The sequence below is a fragment of the Ursus arctos genome, unplaced genomic scaffold, assembly GCF_023065955.2.
Source record: "Ursus arctos isolate Adak ecotype North America unplaced genomic scaffold, UrsArc2.0 scaffold_12, whole genome shotgun sequence".
NCBI classification, from domain to species: domain Eukaryota; kingdom Metazoa; phylum Chordata; class Mammalia; order Carnivora; family Ursidae; genus Ursus; species Ursus arctos.
Window position 1 is genome coordinate 72071053 of NW_026622786.1, and position 19446 is coordinate 72090498.

At 46.0% G+C, this 19446-nt stretch overlaps 1 protein-coding gene across 1 annotated transcript; it reads right to left on the bottom strand.

Moving 5' to 3' along the window:
• Positions 1 to 369: 369 nt before the first annotated feature.
• PPIH (peptidylprolyl isomerase H) lies at positions 370 to 18224 on the bottom strand. Its single transcript, XM_026498345.4, has 10 exons — positions 18141 to 18224; positions 17735 to 17799; positions 17415 to 17438; positions 17097 to 17141; positions 16808 to 16850; positions 12701 to 12793; positions 9138 to 9225; positions 8616 to 8656; positions 7744 to 7832; positions 370 to 548 (listed from the first exon to the last, which is right to left on the bottom strand). Exons 1-9 carry the CDS (start codon positions 18204 to 18206, stop codon positions 7764 to 7766), a joined length of 534 nt encoding a protein of 177 aa, XP_026354130.1. The 5' UTR covers positions 18207 to 18224; the 3' UTR covers positions 370 to 548; positions 7744 to 7763.
• Positions 18225 to 19446: the final 1222 nt, after the last annotated feature.

Consider the following 19446-nt stretch of genomic DNA (forward strand, 5'->3'; position numbering starts at 1 on the left):
CAAGATTTTTGAGTAAATTTTTCCCACTTCATCATGATTGAGACACGTTCTACCAAATAGTCTCTGATCCAAAAATATCCTAAGTTAGCGATCCTTTCCCCACAGGCTCCAGAACCAACCACACTGAACCTACTGGGAACATCCTTGGAACAAATTGTGCTTATAGCCCTGGAGCTTTGCCTTCTTTGCCCAATCAGCTGGAACCCAAGAGGGGACTGCTACAATCGCTTGCAAGTCTGAGGCATCACCTAACCACAGTGACGGTTTGGCTCTGGTCCATGCTAGCCTCTGGTGAGAGCCAGTTCTTCCAGCTGAAGCTAAGGTGTGAGGAGACAGGCTATCATTACAACTGTTTAAAAACAACACGTGTACCAAAACAAAACAAAACTTTATTTACAATTGAAAACTTAAACAGAAAATCTTGGGTTCTGTATCTGTGACACATCCAAGGTCTCTTGATCAAAAAGGGCCGCAGCAGGCACGGAAGCAAACACAGGGGCCAATCCGGATTATCTTGCTCAAGAGCGTCACCCAGAGCAAGGGAAGGCCTAAAATGGCAGAGAGGTGGAGGTCTATTAGGGATGGAAGAGATAAGCAGCTCAGAGGCACTGGAAGGGGACATTCCACGACAGGCGATACTCCCAGCTCTTCTCTACACTCCTAACCTGCTCTTCCCAAAACAGCAGAACTGGTCTGACTCTTGCCCTCGGTCAGACCTTTGGTTCCCCAGGACAAAGTTGAGAGGTATACTACAGAAGAACGAAAAAGAAAGAAACTAACATTTATGGCCACACATATCATCTCATTTATTTACCCTTCATAAACTCTGTGCAGTATATATTATCTGTAATCAAGCAAAAGAGGAAACTAGGGTCCCAAGGGGTTTAATGGTTTGATGGGGCTTCCTGGTCTCCTTGGCTTCAAAGTCTGTGTGCTTTTTGCCAGACCTCGATGGCTCTCTGTGGAGCTCTAGAACAAAGAGCAATCTTCCTTCCTTGCCGGTTTTGGTCCCAGTGTCATACAGAAAGTAAAGTCCACACCCTCTGTTTATGGCCTTGGTAGTTAGCTTAACTCAGAGAACCGAGTGAGTACACTCAGAAACTACTCTGTCTCCCTCCCCCTAAACATGGCCACACCCCTTTCCCTCCAGGATACAGTGAGTCCTGGTGTCACACTGCAAGCTCAGAGAGTTTAACCCTGGCCCCCAAGCAGAATGTACAGAACAGCATAAATGCACTTTATAAGTTCCATGGTGCTCCAGGACCTAAGCTCTATCATAGACCAGGCACTGTGTTAGTCAGCATGGTCCCTGGCTCAAGTTCTGTCTAGAGAAAACCAGGCCAACACATTTGTAATACGCTAGTTAAATGCTCTACAGGGAGATGAACCAAGTACTGTGGGAGCACCCAGGAAGGCACTGCAGACTGCCTAGACCTGGGAGACGGAGGGACCAGGGAGTGATTCAGACTGCTGTTAGCCACATGCTCCTGGGAGCAGCTGGGAGCAACTAGGATCAGTTAAAACTACGTATATACGGTATGTATTTCTATTATAAGATCTATGCTCAATATAGAAAATTCAAGCATAGATGGGACAACAGAAATGGGAGAGGAAAAAAACTCTTTGCCATCTCTACACTACACAAGAAACCATTACTAACAGTTGGCTATATTTCACACTACAGTAATTTCTGAAATAATTCTTCGAATGTACTAAATCTTGACTTTGTCACTTAACGTACCCTAGAAATCTGCCAACACACACAGATTTACCTTTTTTTTTTTTAAGGCTCTGTGGTATTTCACCAACTGGCACACCTCAACGCCTGAGACCTGATGACCACCCTGGGAGCTCTGCCTTTGTACTGGATCGGACTGGAATGAAGCCATTCTCCCCTCCCTTCCTTTTTAGCTGGCAGGACTTCTGTCTTTCAGGGCAGGGAACAACAGTGTCACACACCCAGCACCATGCAAATATTTGCTGCCAAATCTCTGGTGCTCCCTAGACCTGTATTTTCCTATGGAACCTCTTCTCTCGCCTGGACTGCTGCAGTGGACACCTCACTGGCCTCAGCTTCTCCTCCACACTGCTGCCAGAACCATCTTTGGATAAGAAAACTCAGTCACAATGTTCTGCTCGGGATCCTCCAGCGGCTCCTGTCGGCCTGCCTCTTTTTGGAGGACCAGGCTAGGTTCCCTTTTGACCATCTCTGGAGTACAATGGACTCTCACCCCAGGGGGGAAAATGCGCCTAGTATCCGAAGCCCACTCTCAGGATAACATAATGAGTCTCTGCCTGAACTGGTTCTCACAACTGGCCCTGGCCTCCTCCAGCCTCACCTCTTACCCTTTTCTTTTCAGACCTTCCTGCTTTGGCCATATGGAATTAGGTGCTGTTTCCCTGACACTTCCTGCTGTTTCCTGCTTTTGTGCTTTTGCTCATGCTGTTCCCTCTGCCTGGAACGCTCTCCCGTTTCAGCCATCTGAGAAGTTCTCTTCTTTCGCGTACTCAGCCACAGCACCGTCTCTTCTGTAGTCTCCCCAAACTGCTCCAGGCAGACACAAGCATTCCGGCTTTCCTTACTTCGTTCTGAAGCCTCCAGTCCAGTGCTTTACTGTACTGTCACAGTCAGTTTCCCCAAGAGACTGTGAGTGCCTTGAAGGCAGGGACCAGGCTTTTCAAATTTGCAGCCTCTTCTGCAACATGGGACCCATTTTACCCCCTCAGTGCGTAGTTGTGGAAAGAATGAAAGACCCGTCCATGTGCCACTAACATGTCCCAACATCTTCCTCTACGGGAATATATCACATCTATGAGTAATCCCAGAATGGGGGGACAGTGTTTTCTAGAGCTCAGTCATTCCAACAGCACCTTCCCCACTGTTCTAGCCACTACCCACAGGTACAATTAATTTTTAACTTAATCACCATTTGAATTTTTAACTTAATCACATTTGAACTTAATCACCATGTAAAATGATGCGTTGCACTAATTATACATTTTTTCTAAGATGCAAATGTTAAAAGATACTCATCACAGCACTACCTAGGGCAGTATTACCCATGTTTCTCTGGTAAGAAGCATCTGAGATGCTTGTTACAAACATAGCATCCTGGATCCTACCTCAAACTCACTCACTCAAACTCTCCAGGGAAGGGATCTGGGAATAAGTAGCTTTAACAAATGCCCCCAAGTGATTCAATTCTTTAGGAAGATTGGGAAACAATGACAGAAGAAAGCTATCTACTGCTTGCGACAGGTACCAGGTTTGGGGATAACTGGAAGAGCAGCGGTTCAGACTAGCTGGGCTGCCAGAGCTCGCAGCCACTCCCTTTTCCAAGAAACTCTCAAGCTTTCAAAACAGAGGCTCCACTAGTCCCCAAGTGGTTGTAAGTAGCAAAGAACCCGGTTCAGATTCCAGCAGAGAATCCTGAGGGCCAAGGTTCACTTATGTGTATCTAACCAAATGCATCATAAAAAGCTTTCACAGGATCCACTGAGATAAAACCATGGTCTCTATATCTAGAGCTGTACAGAAAACTTCAGGTTCACTAAAACTAAAGTTGGGACCTAAGGCAAAACCAGAAGAAGTTCTAGAAGTGCTTCCTAGGGAGGCAGAGCTGATCAAGTCACTGTGTGGTCTTCTATCTCCTTCCCATCTTCTTCTATTTCCAGCGCCTAGACACAAGGCCTCACATGTGTGATTAGGTGATATCTTGATTTGAATGCAGCAGATTCCTGCTGGACCGGTACTACCAAGACAGGATCTCCTTCTGGGTCTTTTCTGATTGGAATATGGTGGCTTCTCAATTAAAAAGCAGGCTCTGATATTCCACTATAGCCACTCAAAGTCAGCATCAGCATCTCCGGAGTGCTGGTTAGAAATGCAAAGTCTCGGGGCGCCTGGGGGGCACAGCGGTTAAGCGTCTGCCTTCGGCTCAGGGCGTGATCCCGGCGTTATGGGATCGAGCCCCACATCAGGCTCCTATGCTATGGGCCTGCTTCTTCCTCTCCCACTCCCCCTGCTTGTGTTCCCTCTCTCACTGGGTGTCTCTATCTCTGTCAAATAAATAAATAAAATCTTTAAAAAAAAAAAAAAAGGAAATGCAAAATCTCTGTCCCCATCCAGACCCACTGAGCCAGAACCAGCATCTTAATAAGATCTCCTGGTGACTCATAAGTGCACTAAAGTTTGAGAAATACTGCCCAGTACGGTTTGAAAACAGCATCGATATTAGCTGTCAACAATTATCCTGCCCCAAACAATCTGAGGGATCTGAAATACTCCCATAGAATTAGAGATGCTTTTAGCTTTACAGCTGGGAAGAAAAATGATGGGATGATACCCTGCTCCCTGGGGAATTAATCTCCACTTTTCCTTACTTTCTCCCAAATCACATTACTGAGAAACCCAAAGTGGGGCCCCTTTAGGTCAGACTGCCACCTAGATCCCCGAACACCTTAAAACTTATGATAAGGATTTTTGGTAAAGTTAAATGAGACAATTCAAGTTCTTAGCTCAGTATTAGAGCACAAGAAGTACGTGCAATAAATGATAACTGCCATTATGATATTGCCTCTAAGTATCAGCTATGAAAGATTCGGTTCTGAGCAAGTCACGGGTAGGAGACTGAACTGGAGGTACCACACATATATTTAATTAAAATTAAATTAAAAATTCAGTCCTTCAGTCACATCGGCCACATAGTTCAAGTGCTCAACTGTCACATGTGGCTGGAGCTGCATGATGGACAGCATAGATACAGAACATTTCCACCATCACAGACAGTAATTTCTATTGGACGGTTCTGGTCTAAGAAGCCTCTGGAACGTCAAATGGCCCCGTGGAATTTGTTCTGCTTGGGTTGCAGGCTGAGAAGAGAGGCTTCCACGGGGGCAAAGGTTTACTTTGCCCTTTGCTAAGAAGAGATGGGGAGGGGAGGGCTGTGATCTCCACCCTCGGCAATCAAGCCCTCAACAAGGATTTCCACAAACTTTCTATAAGGGACTCAGAAAACTATGGAAAAGAAGCCCCAATCAAACAATTCTAAACACCATTCTTTTTATCTCTGTCTTCCGGTAGTGGTCAGTGGTCAATTCTTGGAAGGAAGAGGACCCAGTAGCTCGACTTAGGTTCAGCCAAGAAAGAAGTGGGAGAAGGAGGGAAATGCCAGCCACTACAGAAGGGGGAGAGCAAGCTGAGCCCTAGGGACCTCCAGTACTGGCAGAAAAGAAAGCACAGGGTGTCAACTGTGTCTCCAAAGGGACCATTTGGCTGGACGAGAGAGAGGACCACGTGCTGCTTCTAGCATACGTCAGTGCATGCCTGCCTCAGCATCTGCTCACACCAGTTCCCTGCCTAAAATGCCTGGCATTCTCCCTCTCTATTAACTCATGTAATAAATTTTTAATGAATGCCTGTAAGTGCCAGATGCTATGAACACAAAGTCAGTCCCAGATAGAGGTATGTACAGTTATTAAAATGGTCTGGCATTTGACTAGATCTCCATTCAGAAAAAAAGGAGAGAAAAGAAAAATAAATTCTAGGTAATTTTTAAAGTAGATAAATAAAACCACAGAAATGTTAGAAAAAAAATACAAAAGACATTATGATCTGAGATACTAAGAACCTTCCTAAAACAAGACAAAACCACAAAAGGTAAGAGAAAAGACTGATAATTTTGACCTCATCAAAATTTAGAACTTCTGTTTAACAAAGGATATCACCAAAGTTAAAATAAGCAACACAATGCCAGTTTTTGCTTAAAATATGTTCCAGACCAAACAGTCACAACATTTAAAATAGAGAACTAAGACCCAGAATTTATAACTACTTAAATCATAAGAGAAGGGTAAAATAAGCTATATGCTACAAACATAGCATATTGTTAGTTTTGTTTTTACATGAAGTAGTTTTATTTATTTATTTATAAAGATTTTATTTATTTGACAGTGAGATAGAGCCAAAGAACACAAGCAGAGGGAATGGCAGAGGAGAGAGAGAAGCGGCTCCCCGATGAGCAGAGAGCCCAAGAAGGGACTCAATCCCTGGCCCTTGGGATCATGACCTGAGCCGAAGGCAGATGCCCAACCATCTGAGCCACCCAGGCACCCTTACATGAAGTAGTTTCATGTGATGGAAGAGGAAAAGTCTTCACGACATCTGCCAAATGAAAAACAAATGAACAAAATAGTATGATGACACTTAGGAAAAACAAAACCTCCCGAAATAAGATAGGCATAGAAAAGGCCCTGATGGACACACATGAAACTGATAAAGCAGTTACCTCCTGGGACAGAAGTGGGACTGGATGGGAAAGAGGGGCACCGACAAAGACTTGAACTGTTCTCTCGCCATTGTATTATGTTTCTTTTATAATTAAAAATAAACGACCAAATAAAATACGTGAACCTTCATTGAATTTTTTTTTTTTTAGAGCTATTAAAGTTACTATGTGGACAGCTGGGGAAGTTGGAACATGTATATTAAAGAATATTACTGTGGTTATGTAGGATGCTAGTTTTAAGAGTTGTTTGCTGAAGTATTTAGGGGTAAAGTGTCAAGAAGTCTTCAACTTTCAAATGGGGAAGAAATGAAGGAAAACGATGGAAGGAACGATGGTAGAAAGGAAGGAAAGAAGGAGAGCAGGAGAGAGGAAAGGGAATGGGAGGAGAGGGAAGAAGGGAAAGAAAAAACCAACGTCAAAGTAAAATGATAACACAAGAATATTAACCACTGGTAAATCCGGATGAAAGGGAGATGGCGGTTCAGTGTACTATTCTTCCAACTTTTCTGCAGGTTTGAAAATCAAAAAAAAAAAAAAAAAAAAGAAAGAAAAGAAAGGCAAAACACCACCACCCCACACTTAGCTGAAGTGATCAATTTCTCGCTTGAACTCTGATAACACTTAGCAAGGTCACTCATATTGCTAGTGATCACCTCTGAGAATGTGTCTTATTCCCCATAAGCTCCTGAAAGACAGAGGTAGTTTTAATCCTCTGTCACCCAGCACAGAGCAGGCAGTGGCAAATGTGGGAAGGAAGTGAGCCTGTGCGGGCTGAGAGATGTGTTGCGTTCACTTATGAGGTTGGCAGATACAAAGTCAGGGCCTGGAAATGAGCATCAGTTCTTTTTTTTTTTTTTTTTTTTAAGAGTTTATTTATTTATTTGAGAGAGAGCACAAAGGGAGAGTGAGAGGGAGAAGCAGATTCCCCACTGAGCAGGGAGCCTGATGCAGGACTCGATCCTAGGACCCTGGGATCATGACCTGAACCAAAGGCAGACACTTAACTGAGCCCCCCAGGTGCCCCGAGCATCAGTTCTGACAAGAAAGGCATGACAGCTGTGTCTCCTGGCTGCTCAGGCTGCTCCCGGCAGGGAGTCACCCAGGGGTGGAGCCAGGGCCTTCCAGCAGGTGCAATGAATGGAAGGAACTACAGACTGACAGTGCTGTCAGAGACCACCTACTGGTTTTCAGGTTGATACTTTGTAGACCACAAAGTGGTAGAAAAGTACAGTGCCCTAATAACCCTTTCTCTTCTGATCCTTACAATGAGCCTGAGATACCTACTGTCTCCATTTGACAGATGAGGAAACAGGCTCAGAAAAGGGAAGTGATTTCCCGAAGGTCACATAGACAGGAAAAGGGGCTCAATCCCATGTTTTCAAGTCTAAAGTTCCTTCCACTAGACCATGCTGTCTTCACCGGGGACTCCTAACCAGGAGGAGAAAGACACACGTACCTGATCAGTCTTGCTCTGGACTACATCTCCCCACACTGTGAGATCACTACAGGCAGCTTGGGCTTATTGTTGGGGCCTGTGGGAACATTCTAGGAGAGAAAGCACAGTGGAGATTCATCTGCTCAGCCACACACGCTCACCAAACATGTACTGATACCTGCCAGGCCCTGTGCTACGGACTGAGGACTCAGGGACTGAAATGATAACAGTCCATGTCCTAGCAGAAGGGTAAAGATAATCCAGATCAAACAGAAAATGTCCCACATTTAGAAAAATTGAACCTATGATATGTAACAATGCAGTAAGTTATAAGATAGAGTTTACACAACAGGGCAGAGGAAGCAACCACGCTTAAACAGGTCAAGAAGGATTCACACAACAGGAGATATTTGAGGTAGGCCTAGGAGGATGAATGGGATCCCACCAGGAGCAAAAGAAAGGAGAAGAGCATTCTAGTAGAGGAGACAGCACAAGCAGACGCTGAGAGGCAGGAAGGAGCAGGAGGCAGGAATGTGTACGGCATGTTTGGAGAAGAGCTAGTAGTGTGGCGCGAGTGGACCGCAGAGGAGAAGCGGCAGAAGGGGCTGTGGAGAGGTGGTGGGGCCAGGTCACGGAGGGTCCTGCACTCACCGCTGAGCTGGGTTTTGTCAAGTAGGTGAAGGGGCCGCCAGAGGCCAAACTGTGGTGAGCATCAGAGAGGCAAACTCACAAGCCAAGAAAACAGGGAGGGGAGGGGGGCCAGTACTTCTCCTTATTACTCCTCCCTCTTCCTGAGGGAGCCCATGTAACTGGAGGCGGTACAGACTGGGCCTGATACACTCATGCTACTAGACCAGAATGGCCAAGATAGAGGAAATCGAAACAGGGCTCACCTCGATCTTTCGCATCACTAGAAGTCCATCAATGATTTTTCCTGTAAGAAGAGTATGAGCTAGACTTTATCATTCTCATTTGCATAGCACTTTCCAGCTTCCCATGTCCACTCTTAGCCAGCATCTCATTTGATCCTCATACTCCCATCAGAAAATTGAGATTTGATGAAAGTGAAATAATTTGCCCAAAATCACAGGTAGGAAGGAGTGGAGTACTAGGTCTGGGTGATTGCAAAGCCCTACTGTACCGCGCTCTCTCTGTGTGGCATTTCTTAAGTGATACCATCCGGGTTTCCCTCCCAGACATACGATCACCTCAGCGTTTACACCTCCATGAGATAGCCCCTCTGTCCTTTCCTCTAGTGCTCTAACCACACTCCTCCCCACCTCCCACCACTTCCACCTTCCCAGAGCAGTCACATCAGTCGAGCACTCTGGGGATTACAGTCTGAGGACTGGCTCCTTTGGAAGTCCCACTCTGTGTGAATGGGGCCCAGACTCTGGGACAGGAATAGGACTCACCAAACACTACGTGCTTCCCATCCAGCCAATCACATTTAGAGCAGGTGATGAAGAACTGGCAGCCATTTGTACTGGGACCACTGTTTGCCTGACAAAAACCAAGTGTACCTTCAGTGAGTCTTCCCGGCCATGCTACCCGAAGGGCAAGATTCCCAAAAGAGGGGACGCCTGGGTGGCTCAGTCGGTTAAGCATCTGCCTTGAGCTCAGGTCATGATCCCAGGGTCCTGGCGTCGAGCCCTGCATCGGGCTCCCTGCTCAGCGGAGAGCTGCTTCTCCCTCTGCCTGCCGCTCCCCCAGCTTGTGCTCTCTCTCTCTCTCTCTGACAAATAAATAAATAAATAAAATCTTAAAAAAAAAAAAAAAAAGATTCCCAAAAGAGCCTGTAGCCCTGATTCCTTTCTTTCAGCAAACCTTACTGAATACCTACCATAAGCCAGGTCCTGAGCTGGGATCCAAGGGTATGGAGATAAACAGGATACGTAATCACTGCCCTCAAGGAGCTAGATCCCTGAATAAAGTACAGTTCTCCTGCAGCGTGAATTTTTAAAACGCGAACAACTGTTCACAGGGACTGATTTGCTGTATTTAATCCAACACTGGTTATCCCTGGATTACAGTTACAAGTTAGATACCACGGAGAAAAAGCCTGTTGCCTGTGCCATAAACTCTTTTATCTCAATCGCTTTGTGCCGCACCATAACAATGGTAATAAAAGACTTTAAGGTGCGAGAAGTTGCTCTGTTAGGGCCATGCTGGAAAAAGACCACATTTAATCAGGAATGTTTGCTTTGTACAGCTACACGCCAAATCCTTTCTTATTGAATTTTACACGAAGAAGTATTTTCTTAATTGAGAAACTGAAAGTCTCTAGCCGTATCCCATGTCCTCCCTTGAAACTGTTTCTACATCATTACATTTCACAATGCCGTATAAAAGAACAGGAGATGATTACGGTGCACGGGGACACTTTGAAAAGCAATATTTGACTTTCTTATGAAGTGTATTTTTGTACTTTCTACGTTGATACCCGGAGCTGCCTTTAATATGCTAAACTCAGGCTTTTGTGCGTCACCAAGTCCACGTTACCTTTCAGTAGAACTGCCTTGTGACCGTGTCTGTCTCTGTGAACATTTTATTGCATACTTCCCTTGTTTTGGACAAAAGGAGTAGACGATGGGAAACCGAGAGTACTATTAAAATCACAGGTCTTGTAAGATTAACATGACCGAGGCAGGACTGGAAATTATGAGGTAGGTCACCAGCAGTAATAGGACGCTTCATAGATTTAAACTGGTTGATTCTGTGTTCAGCTGCAGGAATAAAAGCGTGTATGAAATACATTCATGACACTGGCCAGGGGAACGTGCTCACTACCTCACTAGGGATTTTATTTTATACTCAGAAGTGCCCCATGTAAGATGGGGCTACTTTCGGGTTTTGTGCGTGGATTTACGAACAACTCCTACACCAAAGCAAGGGAATGTCTGAGCCAGTCAGAGAAGGCACACGCTGCGGGATGAGGGACAGACTTCCCATGGCTCCCAATTCTTTGCTTCCTTCTTTTCCCCAATTGAGCAGTCATTCGATCTACCGTGCTGCCAGTGTATGGGCCTTTATGAGCAAGCCGGCGGGAGAGGGGTCATACACATTTACCGGCTCCCAGGACACTCTCTGCCCTCAGCCACGCATTTACTCACTGTCTCAGGCCCTACAGCCTACTGCTCTCAAGAGTAAGCCCTGGAGCCAGATGACAACCTCGCTGGAGTCCCTCCACCACGGACCATGCGACCGCAGTTTAGTCACATGACCTCTCTGGGCCTCAGTGTTCTCATTTGTACCTACCTCAAACGGATGTTGAGAGGATTAAAGTGAACTAATGCAAATACAGTGCCTGCTGAGCAACTGGCCAATAAATGTTAGCCATCGTTCTGATGATCTTTTGTTCCTTCGTTGGTATCTGCATCGCGCCTTTCTGTATCAGGAAATAGGGCTTGGAGACCACTGAGGTCCAGTCCCTGCCCTTGAGGAATTTAGGATTTAGGGGAGGATGGAAACAAAAACAATTGTGCCACGTGATCTGTGATTGTACAACTTCGCCAGGGTCAGCTTGAGAGAGCACAGACCAACATTTCCTTTCATTTTTCTGACTCCTGCATAGATGGCATGCCGCTAGAAGGTTCTAGCCCTCCTGGAGATGACTGAAGCCCACCTAAGCTACTCCTGCAGCATTTACCTGCGCTTGCCCAGCCTGGCTTTCCGAAAAGGGGGCTTGCACACTGTTTGCTGGGCAGGTCTCGCCCAATTCTCATGGCAGCCTCCTGACTGGCTTCTCTGCCCCCAATTTCTAGTCCCATCTGCCACTCACACTGCAGCCAGGGGCTTCCCTCTAAACCACGAAGCTGGTGAACCCTGCTCAAAAAAGCACACGGCTCTCCGTAACCTATGAAGAAAGCCCACACACTTCATCCTAATTTTGGCATTTAAAGCCCTTGAGCTAGACCCACCTTCCTCTCCAGTGTCTCTACTGGCCCTTCCCTCCCCCATTCATATCCTATGTTCTCATCTTTCCTCACCTTCTGTCCCTTGACCATGCCACTCTCCTCTGTGAAGCCGTGCCTGACCCCTCAGAGTAATGACTCTCATTCCATGGGCCCTCCTGGTACTTTTACATACCCTGAGGGGCCCGCATCTTAACAGGTGGTGGTGTGAATTACGTTACGCTGGGGTTGTCAGTTTGCATGTGTGATTCCCTCATTAGATGTTAAGTGTGGCAAGGGCAGGGATCAGGTCTATACCCTTGTACCTACCCTGAGGCCTGAAACAGAGTGGGAGTTAGTAAACCTTCACTTGATAAATGCCTGTGAAGATCCGTGGAAGGGTAGGCAAGCAGGACAGAGCATGTGCCTGTTAATATGGGGTCTGGAGAAGGGAGAATGGAGGCATTGCTAGGGAAATGGATAATGAGGGGAGGCAGGAAGGGGATTGAAGAGTGAGAGGGATGCAAGGTGGGATGAGTAAGGAAAAAGGAGGGCAGGATGAATAAGGGGAAGAAGGGGGAGTGAGCATGCAGGAGAGTGAGGAGTGGGGTAGATGAGGGGGTTAAGTGGAGCGGGGAGGGGGGCTGAGAAAGAGAGTGAGGTATGGGAGTGGGTCTCAGTAGGAAGGGGTGCCAGTTCAGGGGAGGAGTGGTCAGAGGGGGACCAGCCAGGAGGCAGCATGAGTGGAAAGGTGCTGGACACATGGACTCTGTGTCCTGAAAGCACAACTGGCCAGGCTCTGAGCAGCAGGGCTGGATGCCGAGCCATGAACCCCGGCTCAAACAAAGGTAAGAAAACACACATCAGAGAGTTCAATTGTGGCTCCCCAGGCTGCTAGGGGACCCAGCCCAACAAAATCAAAGCCACCTGAGGAAGGAGGTGAGTGTGGCAGAGGTGAGTCCTGGGACAAGCAAGAGAAGTAAAGAATTTGCTTCCATCCTAAGACACAGCACTGGGCCTCAAGAAGGGCCCAGAAACCTGCCGGATACAAATCTAACCCAAAACCTTGACTGGACCTTACTTACCATGGAAAGCAGGCCTGGAGCTGAGTGTCTAAGTTTAAAATTTTCATCTGCAAATGGCCCCCGGTAAATACTGGCAACTCCAGTACCATCTCCCTGAGCAGAAAAAAAGGAAGTGTTAGCAAGTTTTGAGCATTGCCTCCCGCCCCTCCCCGAACCCAGAGGAGGAATGCTGCTGCACCACAGCCAACTTTTTTAAGGTGCACTCTTCCTCTTGAAGGTCACTTTGCGAGTCACACCTCTTGGACCCTATCTTACAATCAAAGCCAGCCCCATTCAAGGCACCTGCAGCCCACACACTGGCCAGGGCATCGCACAGATTGGGTAAAACAGGTCACAGCTGGGCCTCTAGAAAGCTCAGTTAAGACACAGGCAGAGTAGGGAACAACAGTACAATGATCACATACATAATCCTTGCCATTCCCAAAGACTCTCATGCCTGTAGTCATAGAAAATTACCCACTTAACTGACCACTATCCCTATGCCCCCAAGCTAAGCAGGTGGATGGGCTCTTGGAAGCCTCGTCTGTACAGATACCAGCCTCCTGACCAAAGCTGACTGGTCCAGGGGAGGATGCCCAACTAACGCAGGGCCCACTAAAGTTCCTTCTCTGGGAATTGTGAAGGAGGACTGGGGATGCCCTCTTTGAGGCTGAATTTATCATGTGAGCCTGGAAGCTGGCAGTGACCATCCTCTGCAAAGTGGACTGGAGAACAGAAAGAGAAGGCTACACATGTACAGAGAGCATTGGAGAAACAGAAAAAAAGGACTGCCTTGGTTCTATGTGGCTTTCCAGTTCCTAGCTCTGTTTCTTCCTTTGGGTGTCCTGAAACACCCTATCATAAACCCCCAATTTCTACTGAAACTAGCTTTATTAGCATTATCTCTTTGTTCTTCCAGTAACTACATGGAATAAGCACTACTATCTTCCTCATTTTTCAGGTGAGCCAACTTAAGTCAGGGCAATAAAGCAACTTGGCACAGCCATACTTGTAGTACCTTAAACAGAATTCCTGAGAGGGTGCCAAAAGACCAACCTCTTTCGGCCAGTTGGTAAAGAAAACGAATATGGGGTGCATGGCAGAAACGGAAAGCACTGACATAGGGCAGAATCAAGGGGCCTTTATTGGGGCAAAGATTACCAAAGGGGATTTACGTAAGCCAGACAAGGAAAAAAACTGTCAAAATCAAACCTTTATTTGATTAAAAATTAATTAAAACCAAGCTCTGTGTAGTAGAAAGATCTGGATGTGAGTTCCGGATCAATCCTTTATGAGCTGGGAAAGTCACTTCGTACTACTGAGCCTCGCTTCTCTCAGCTATCGAGTGAAGAGGAAACCTGCTCTTTACACTGCTGCCATGATGATCCAATCCGAAAAGACCTTGCAACTGATACAGCACTATATAAATGAGAGCTATTATATCTTTAACTCCACACAAACACCTACGTCCATACAGAAGGAAGAGAAAAACAAGTTCACTTCCAATTTCCCAATAAACCTGGGGGGCAGATCACTTCTCACATCCTTCTCTATAATAACATTATTTATTGCTCTCCAGGAGCCAGAGTATGGAAAATGACAAAATTAATTTTCAGAGCAAACAACAGAAAGCGACTTAAAAATTAAATGAATAGAGATGCCTGGGTGGCTCAGTTGGTTAAGCGCCTGCCCTCAGCTCAGCAGGGAGCCTGCTTCTCCCTCTCTCTCTGCCACTCCCCCTGCTTATGCTCTCTCTCAAATAAATAAATAAAATCTTAAAAAGAAATCAAATGAATAAATAAATATTTTTTAAAAAGAGGGGCACCTGGGTGGCTCAGTCGGTTAAACATCTGCCTTCAGCTGAGGTCATGATCTCAGGGTCCCGGGATCGAGCCCTGCATCAGCCTCTCTGCTCAGCGGGGAGCCTGCTTATCCCTCTCCCTCTGCCCCCCTCAACTCGTGCTCTCTCTTTCTCCCTCTGTCTCTCTTTCTCAAATAAATAAATAAAATCTTTATAAAATAAATAAAAGCAATTTAAATTTTTAACAATAGTGAACTGATCAAATAAATTTGTTACCTACTCACAATGGAATATTAAGCAGCTATTACAAAGAATGACTTCATGACAAGGGAAAATGTAGACAATTATTAAGTATAAAAAAATAAAAACATATACATGATCTTAAGTCTATTAAAAATTGTATTTGGGGGGGGCGCCTGGGTGGTTCAGTCGTTAAGCGTCTGCCTTCGGCTCAGGGCGTGATCCCAGGTTTCTGGGATCGAGCCCCACATCAGGCTCCTCCGCTGGGAGCCTGCTTCTCCCTCTCCCACTCCCCCTGCTTGTGTTCCCTCTCGCACTGGCTGTCTCTCTCTCTGTCAAATAAATAAAAATCTTTAAAAAAAAATTATATTTGGGGGGGCGCCTGGGTGGCTCAGTTGGTTAAGCATCTGCCTTCAGCTCAGGTCATGATCCCAGGGTTCTGGGATTGAGCCCCACATCAAATAAATAAATAAAATCTTAAAAAAAAATTCTATTTGACACACATACATATGCAATGATAAGACTGACAGCTGTAAGCTAAAATGCCAAGAATATATTCTTGAGAAGCAAGATTCCTTGAGAGATGACTTATTTTCTTTTTTGCACTTTTGCAACCAAAAAAAATTATTAAAACAAACATATATTCTGGGTCCCACTTTAGAAGGTCTCAAATCCTACTTCTGCTTCTTGCTCATTCTGTTTTTTTCTTTCCTAAGAGTGACTCCGAACAATTGTTTCTTGCTGACACTCAGCCTTCTGGCTGACCAACTATGCTGTTTGACCCTGGAGCTATCAGCAAGAGACTGGATGTGCCTGGCAATGACCAGTAAAAAGCTGGTCCTGTCCCTGTTAATATGGCTATATAGGAGCGTGTGGAAAAAAAGAAAAGAAGGCAGAGAATAGATTCTTAGCCCTTCTCACCAGCTAACACAAAGTATACAGTCGCCCAAGCCCTACTGTCATCAGTTGTAGCCAGGGGTTGCAAACTTAAATGCCTACAGGGACAAGTGACATAAATAAGGGAAGCAGATGATAGTGACTGAGGTGAAACGGCAAGGACAGACCCTGTTTAAAGGGAGAAGTTATTTGATTCCAAACCCCTAGTGCTACATGAGAAACACAGCCCTAGTGCACCCCTATTTTCCATTCTTTAGAGAGAAAACAAAACTCTGGAATCTTCTAGTGAAATGTCCCAGTTTTACAACATCACACATATGAAACAAATGAAAAGCCTGGTTCAACCTAAAATCTGCCACTTTGTAACCTTACCTAGACAGGAAATACGTCTTTAAAAACTCCTAAGAGTTAAACTAAATAAACATACACATAAGACATTCTTCCAGATTCAAGAAAATAGCAGTATGACTAACCAAATGATATTAATAAGACCACCATGCACATGCATGCAAGTGGTTAGCTAAGGACGAAAGGAGGGTTAAGAAGAGTTATGATTTATTCAACACCCTCCGAGGTCAGAGGAAGGGGAAGAGGCTTGGTATGAGAGACGCATACAGTCTAGAACATAACAAGAAAGTTATGCTTCAAAGTGAAGAACTAGTCTACTGTGCTCTGCTAGTAAATAGAGGAAACATCCCTCCAGAATGATCTACCTCTGTTGCTCTGATCCTTTGCCCACTGATCGATTTGTGATGAAAAATTCAGCTTTCCAGGCACTGTGATACCAGAGGTGGAAGGGAATTACAGCATAAGCACTGAGCTCACTGAAAAAGGACTTACTGCCATTTAGAAAAAAAAACAAAACTGCATCTGATTTCTACCCAAATTTCATGTGACTGACTAGTTTGTATCTCTCATGGATCATCTAGAGGTGTGCTGGGAAAGTCCGGTTCCTGGCCCTAAAAGGCTGAGATACGGGAGTCAGTGACTCAGAGTGCTGACGTCTGTCATCTAGTGGTATAAAGAGTAGTAGCCAGCAACTCTAAAGGGCATTCCTATCACCCCCAGCCCCCCATCAAACTTGGCTATTTCAAACCTTAGGACTGGGCCTTGTAGTAGAAATAGCAGTAACAGCAATAACAAAAAATAATATTCCTATAGGGCTTTGATAGCAAAGAAATAGTACTTACATTAACAAAATCCCCACCCTGAATCATGAAATCTTTTATGACCCTGAAACAGAGAATAAAGGATCCTGAGACAAGGTTCGTCATTTAGAAAAACATTGATTTAAAAATAAAATGTTTATTACTTTGGCTTTTAATAAGCCTTCAAATCAATTGTGGAGTTCACAAAAACATTCTTTCTCAAGACCTAGGAATTATCCTATGGTTTTATTTCCCTCTAAAGAGATGAAGGGGGAACTACCCCCAAGGAAGTAACTCTAAAAGCCTGTAGGATGGCTTGCCAAGGCCTTACCTGTGGAAGGTGCTCCCTTTGTATCCTATCGGAACCCCATCTTTTCTATAACCAAAAAGAAAGAAATTTGGAATGACGACAGGTAATCATAGGCCTATCCAGTTTACCACCCACTAGCGCCAAGGGACTCCCCTAAAGATGGTTGGGAGAAGAGAGATAAAGAAGGCAAATGAACTGAAGACAGACCCTTGGACTATTACCTTCTGTTACTGTCACCAGCAATCATTCAAGGCGGGCCGGTGGTTCCCCAAAACCCCACCGCAGCCCCAGGACACCCTTCAAGAGCAAGCAGAGAAATCAACCACGTCTGAGACTGACCTGAATTCTCCAGTGCAGAACTGCCTTAAAGGGAAAAGAGTGATTCAGTTACCATGACATCACAGCTGAGGGCGCCCCTAATGGGGTGGGGATGGGGAGCACAGACATTCGCGCCAGCAAGCCCACCAGCCCACCGCCAGCAAGCCCACCAGCCGATGTCCACACACCTAAGCATACAAATTAACAACAAAATTGATATGGGAAGAGTAAAAACGGTGACTCCGATCTCAAGGGCAGAGAGCGGACGGACGGAGGCAGGCAGAGGATAACGCGTTCCGGATCCACCTTCCGGTTCGGTTCGGTCTGGAACATCTCCTTACCTAAAATTCTCGGCCGTCTTAGGCACAACGTCCGCAAAGAGCTCGATCTTCATGCGGCCAACTTCCTGCAAACGGCGGGAGATGGTCAGAATGCCCGGTCCAAGACCATGAAGGCCTCAGCGAGCAGGGAACTGAAGGGGCCGACCCCTCTCTCCCGCATGCCACTCGGTCTCTTCCACCTCCGCCTCCATAGTCTCTCCTTCCGTGCCGCCCAGTCCCTCCCCCTGCGGGGCGCTAGGATGGGCAAGACTTCTCCTCCCCCTCCCGTGCCCCTGCCCCGCAAGTCGGTAGGGTCTGGTCCAGTTTCGCTTCCTGGATTCTTGAATCCGCTATCCCTGGGTGGGTGAGATCTTCCCGGCTGACCCCGTGCAGTGTCCCTTCGGCGCAGTGGCGGCCTGGGCCTCACCTGGCCGCCAATGCTGACATCAAAGAACACCACGGGATTGACAGGACTTGAATTTGCCACCGCCATGGCTCCGACCCGGAAGCAGAAGACGGGGCATGGGTTCCGGCGAACCTAATCCCCGCTTTGCGAATTTACTGGACTGCGCAGGCGCAAGAAGAGCCAACCGAGGCCAGACCCCGCCCCCGGAAGTCCCGCCCCGCCCCGGCGGCGGAGCGCTCTCGACCTCCTGCGCCCAAACTGGATATTGCGGCAGTAGGCGGGGCCAGGACCTCTGAGCCACCATGTATGCGGTTTCTTATCCTGGGCATGAGTCTCTGAGCCCCACGAAGGAAGAGTTTTTTAATCCTTAGCGCTTGGAACAGCCTGGCATATGTAGCTCTTCAGTTAAGTCAGGGCACCAGAATTTTAGTTCTAGTTCTGCCACAAGCTTCCACTCTTGTCACCTACAACTCATTCCTGCAGAGCAGCTACAGCTTTTTAAATAAATCTGCGTATAAATCATCCCTGGCTTCCCATATTTGTAATAAAATCAATCCCTTACGTACAAAGGCCTGCCTTACATTACCTGGCCTTGTATCACCCTCAGTCATGATACTCTGGCTTTTCCTGTCCCCATATCAATCATGGAGATTGATACTTTCTTTAGAGTCTTAGTACTAGCTGTTAACTGTCTTTAATAATCTTCTAGATCTTGATGAAGGTAGGGAGTGCTGCTTGTAGCTCAGGCCTCAGCTCAGCGGCCACTCAAACTGAAGCTGCCTGTGGTCACTCTTCAGATGCACCACTGGTGTATTTTCCTCACGCCACTCACCTTCCAAAATTATATAGTCTGTCTCCCCACCTCTGTGTCCTTGTCACACACACATACCTACCTTCCAACCTAATAGCATATTAACTCCAGGAAAGCAGAAACTGTCTTCACAGGTGTAGCTCTAATGCCTACTACTGAATAGCCCATAGTATGATTCAATGAATTGAGTGAAAGGTGACCTTGGGCAAGGTTTGGAGTCAGAGCATGTATCTGATATCATAGCCATTATGTCCTACATCCTTTGATCATCCTTTCTAGGTCAGTCATCTGAGGAAGCAAGGGTTACATATAAAAATTCAATGTCTCAATTTAAGGTGTCTTTTATTTTTGGTTACTTTTCCTTTCCCCTTGGTCTCCTTCTCTATCTTCAATTGAAGAGGAAGAAGAAAGAGGAGGAGAAGAAGGATGGGAAGAAAGAACAGCAGGAATCACTCTCCAATATAGTTTATAGCAACTATTTTTTAAAAATTTTTTTAAATTGATAATATCCAATGT

What these genes read in the sequence shown, in the direction of transcription:
- PPIH (XM_026498345.4), bottom strand. Translation starts at nt 18,206, where the DNA reads ATGGCGGTGGCAAATTCAAGTCCTGTCAATCCCGTGGTGTTCTTTGAT. An exon ending in CTCCAGGCCTGCTTTCCATG is followed by an intron (nt 9,226 to 12,700) that starts GTAAGTAAGGTC and finishes GGTTTTTGTCAG; the next exon opens with GCAAACAGTGGTCCCAGTAC. An exon ending in TGGGAAGCACGTAGTGTTTG is followed by an intron (nt 8,657 to 9,137) that starts GTGAGTCCTATT and finishes CTCTTCTTACAG; the next exon opens with GAAAAATCATTGATGGACTT.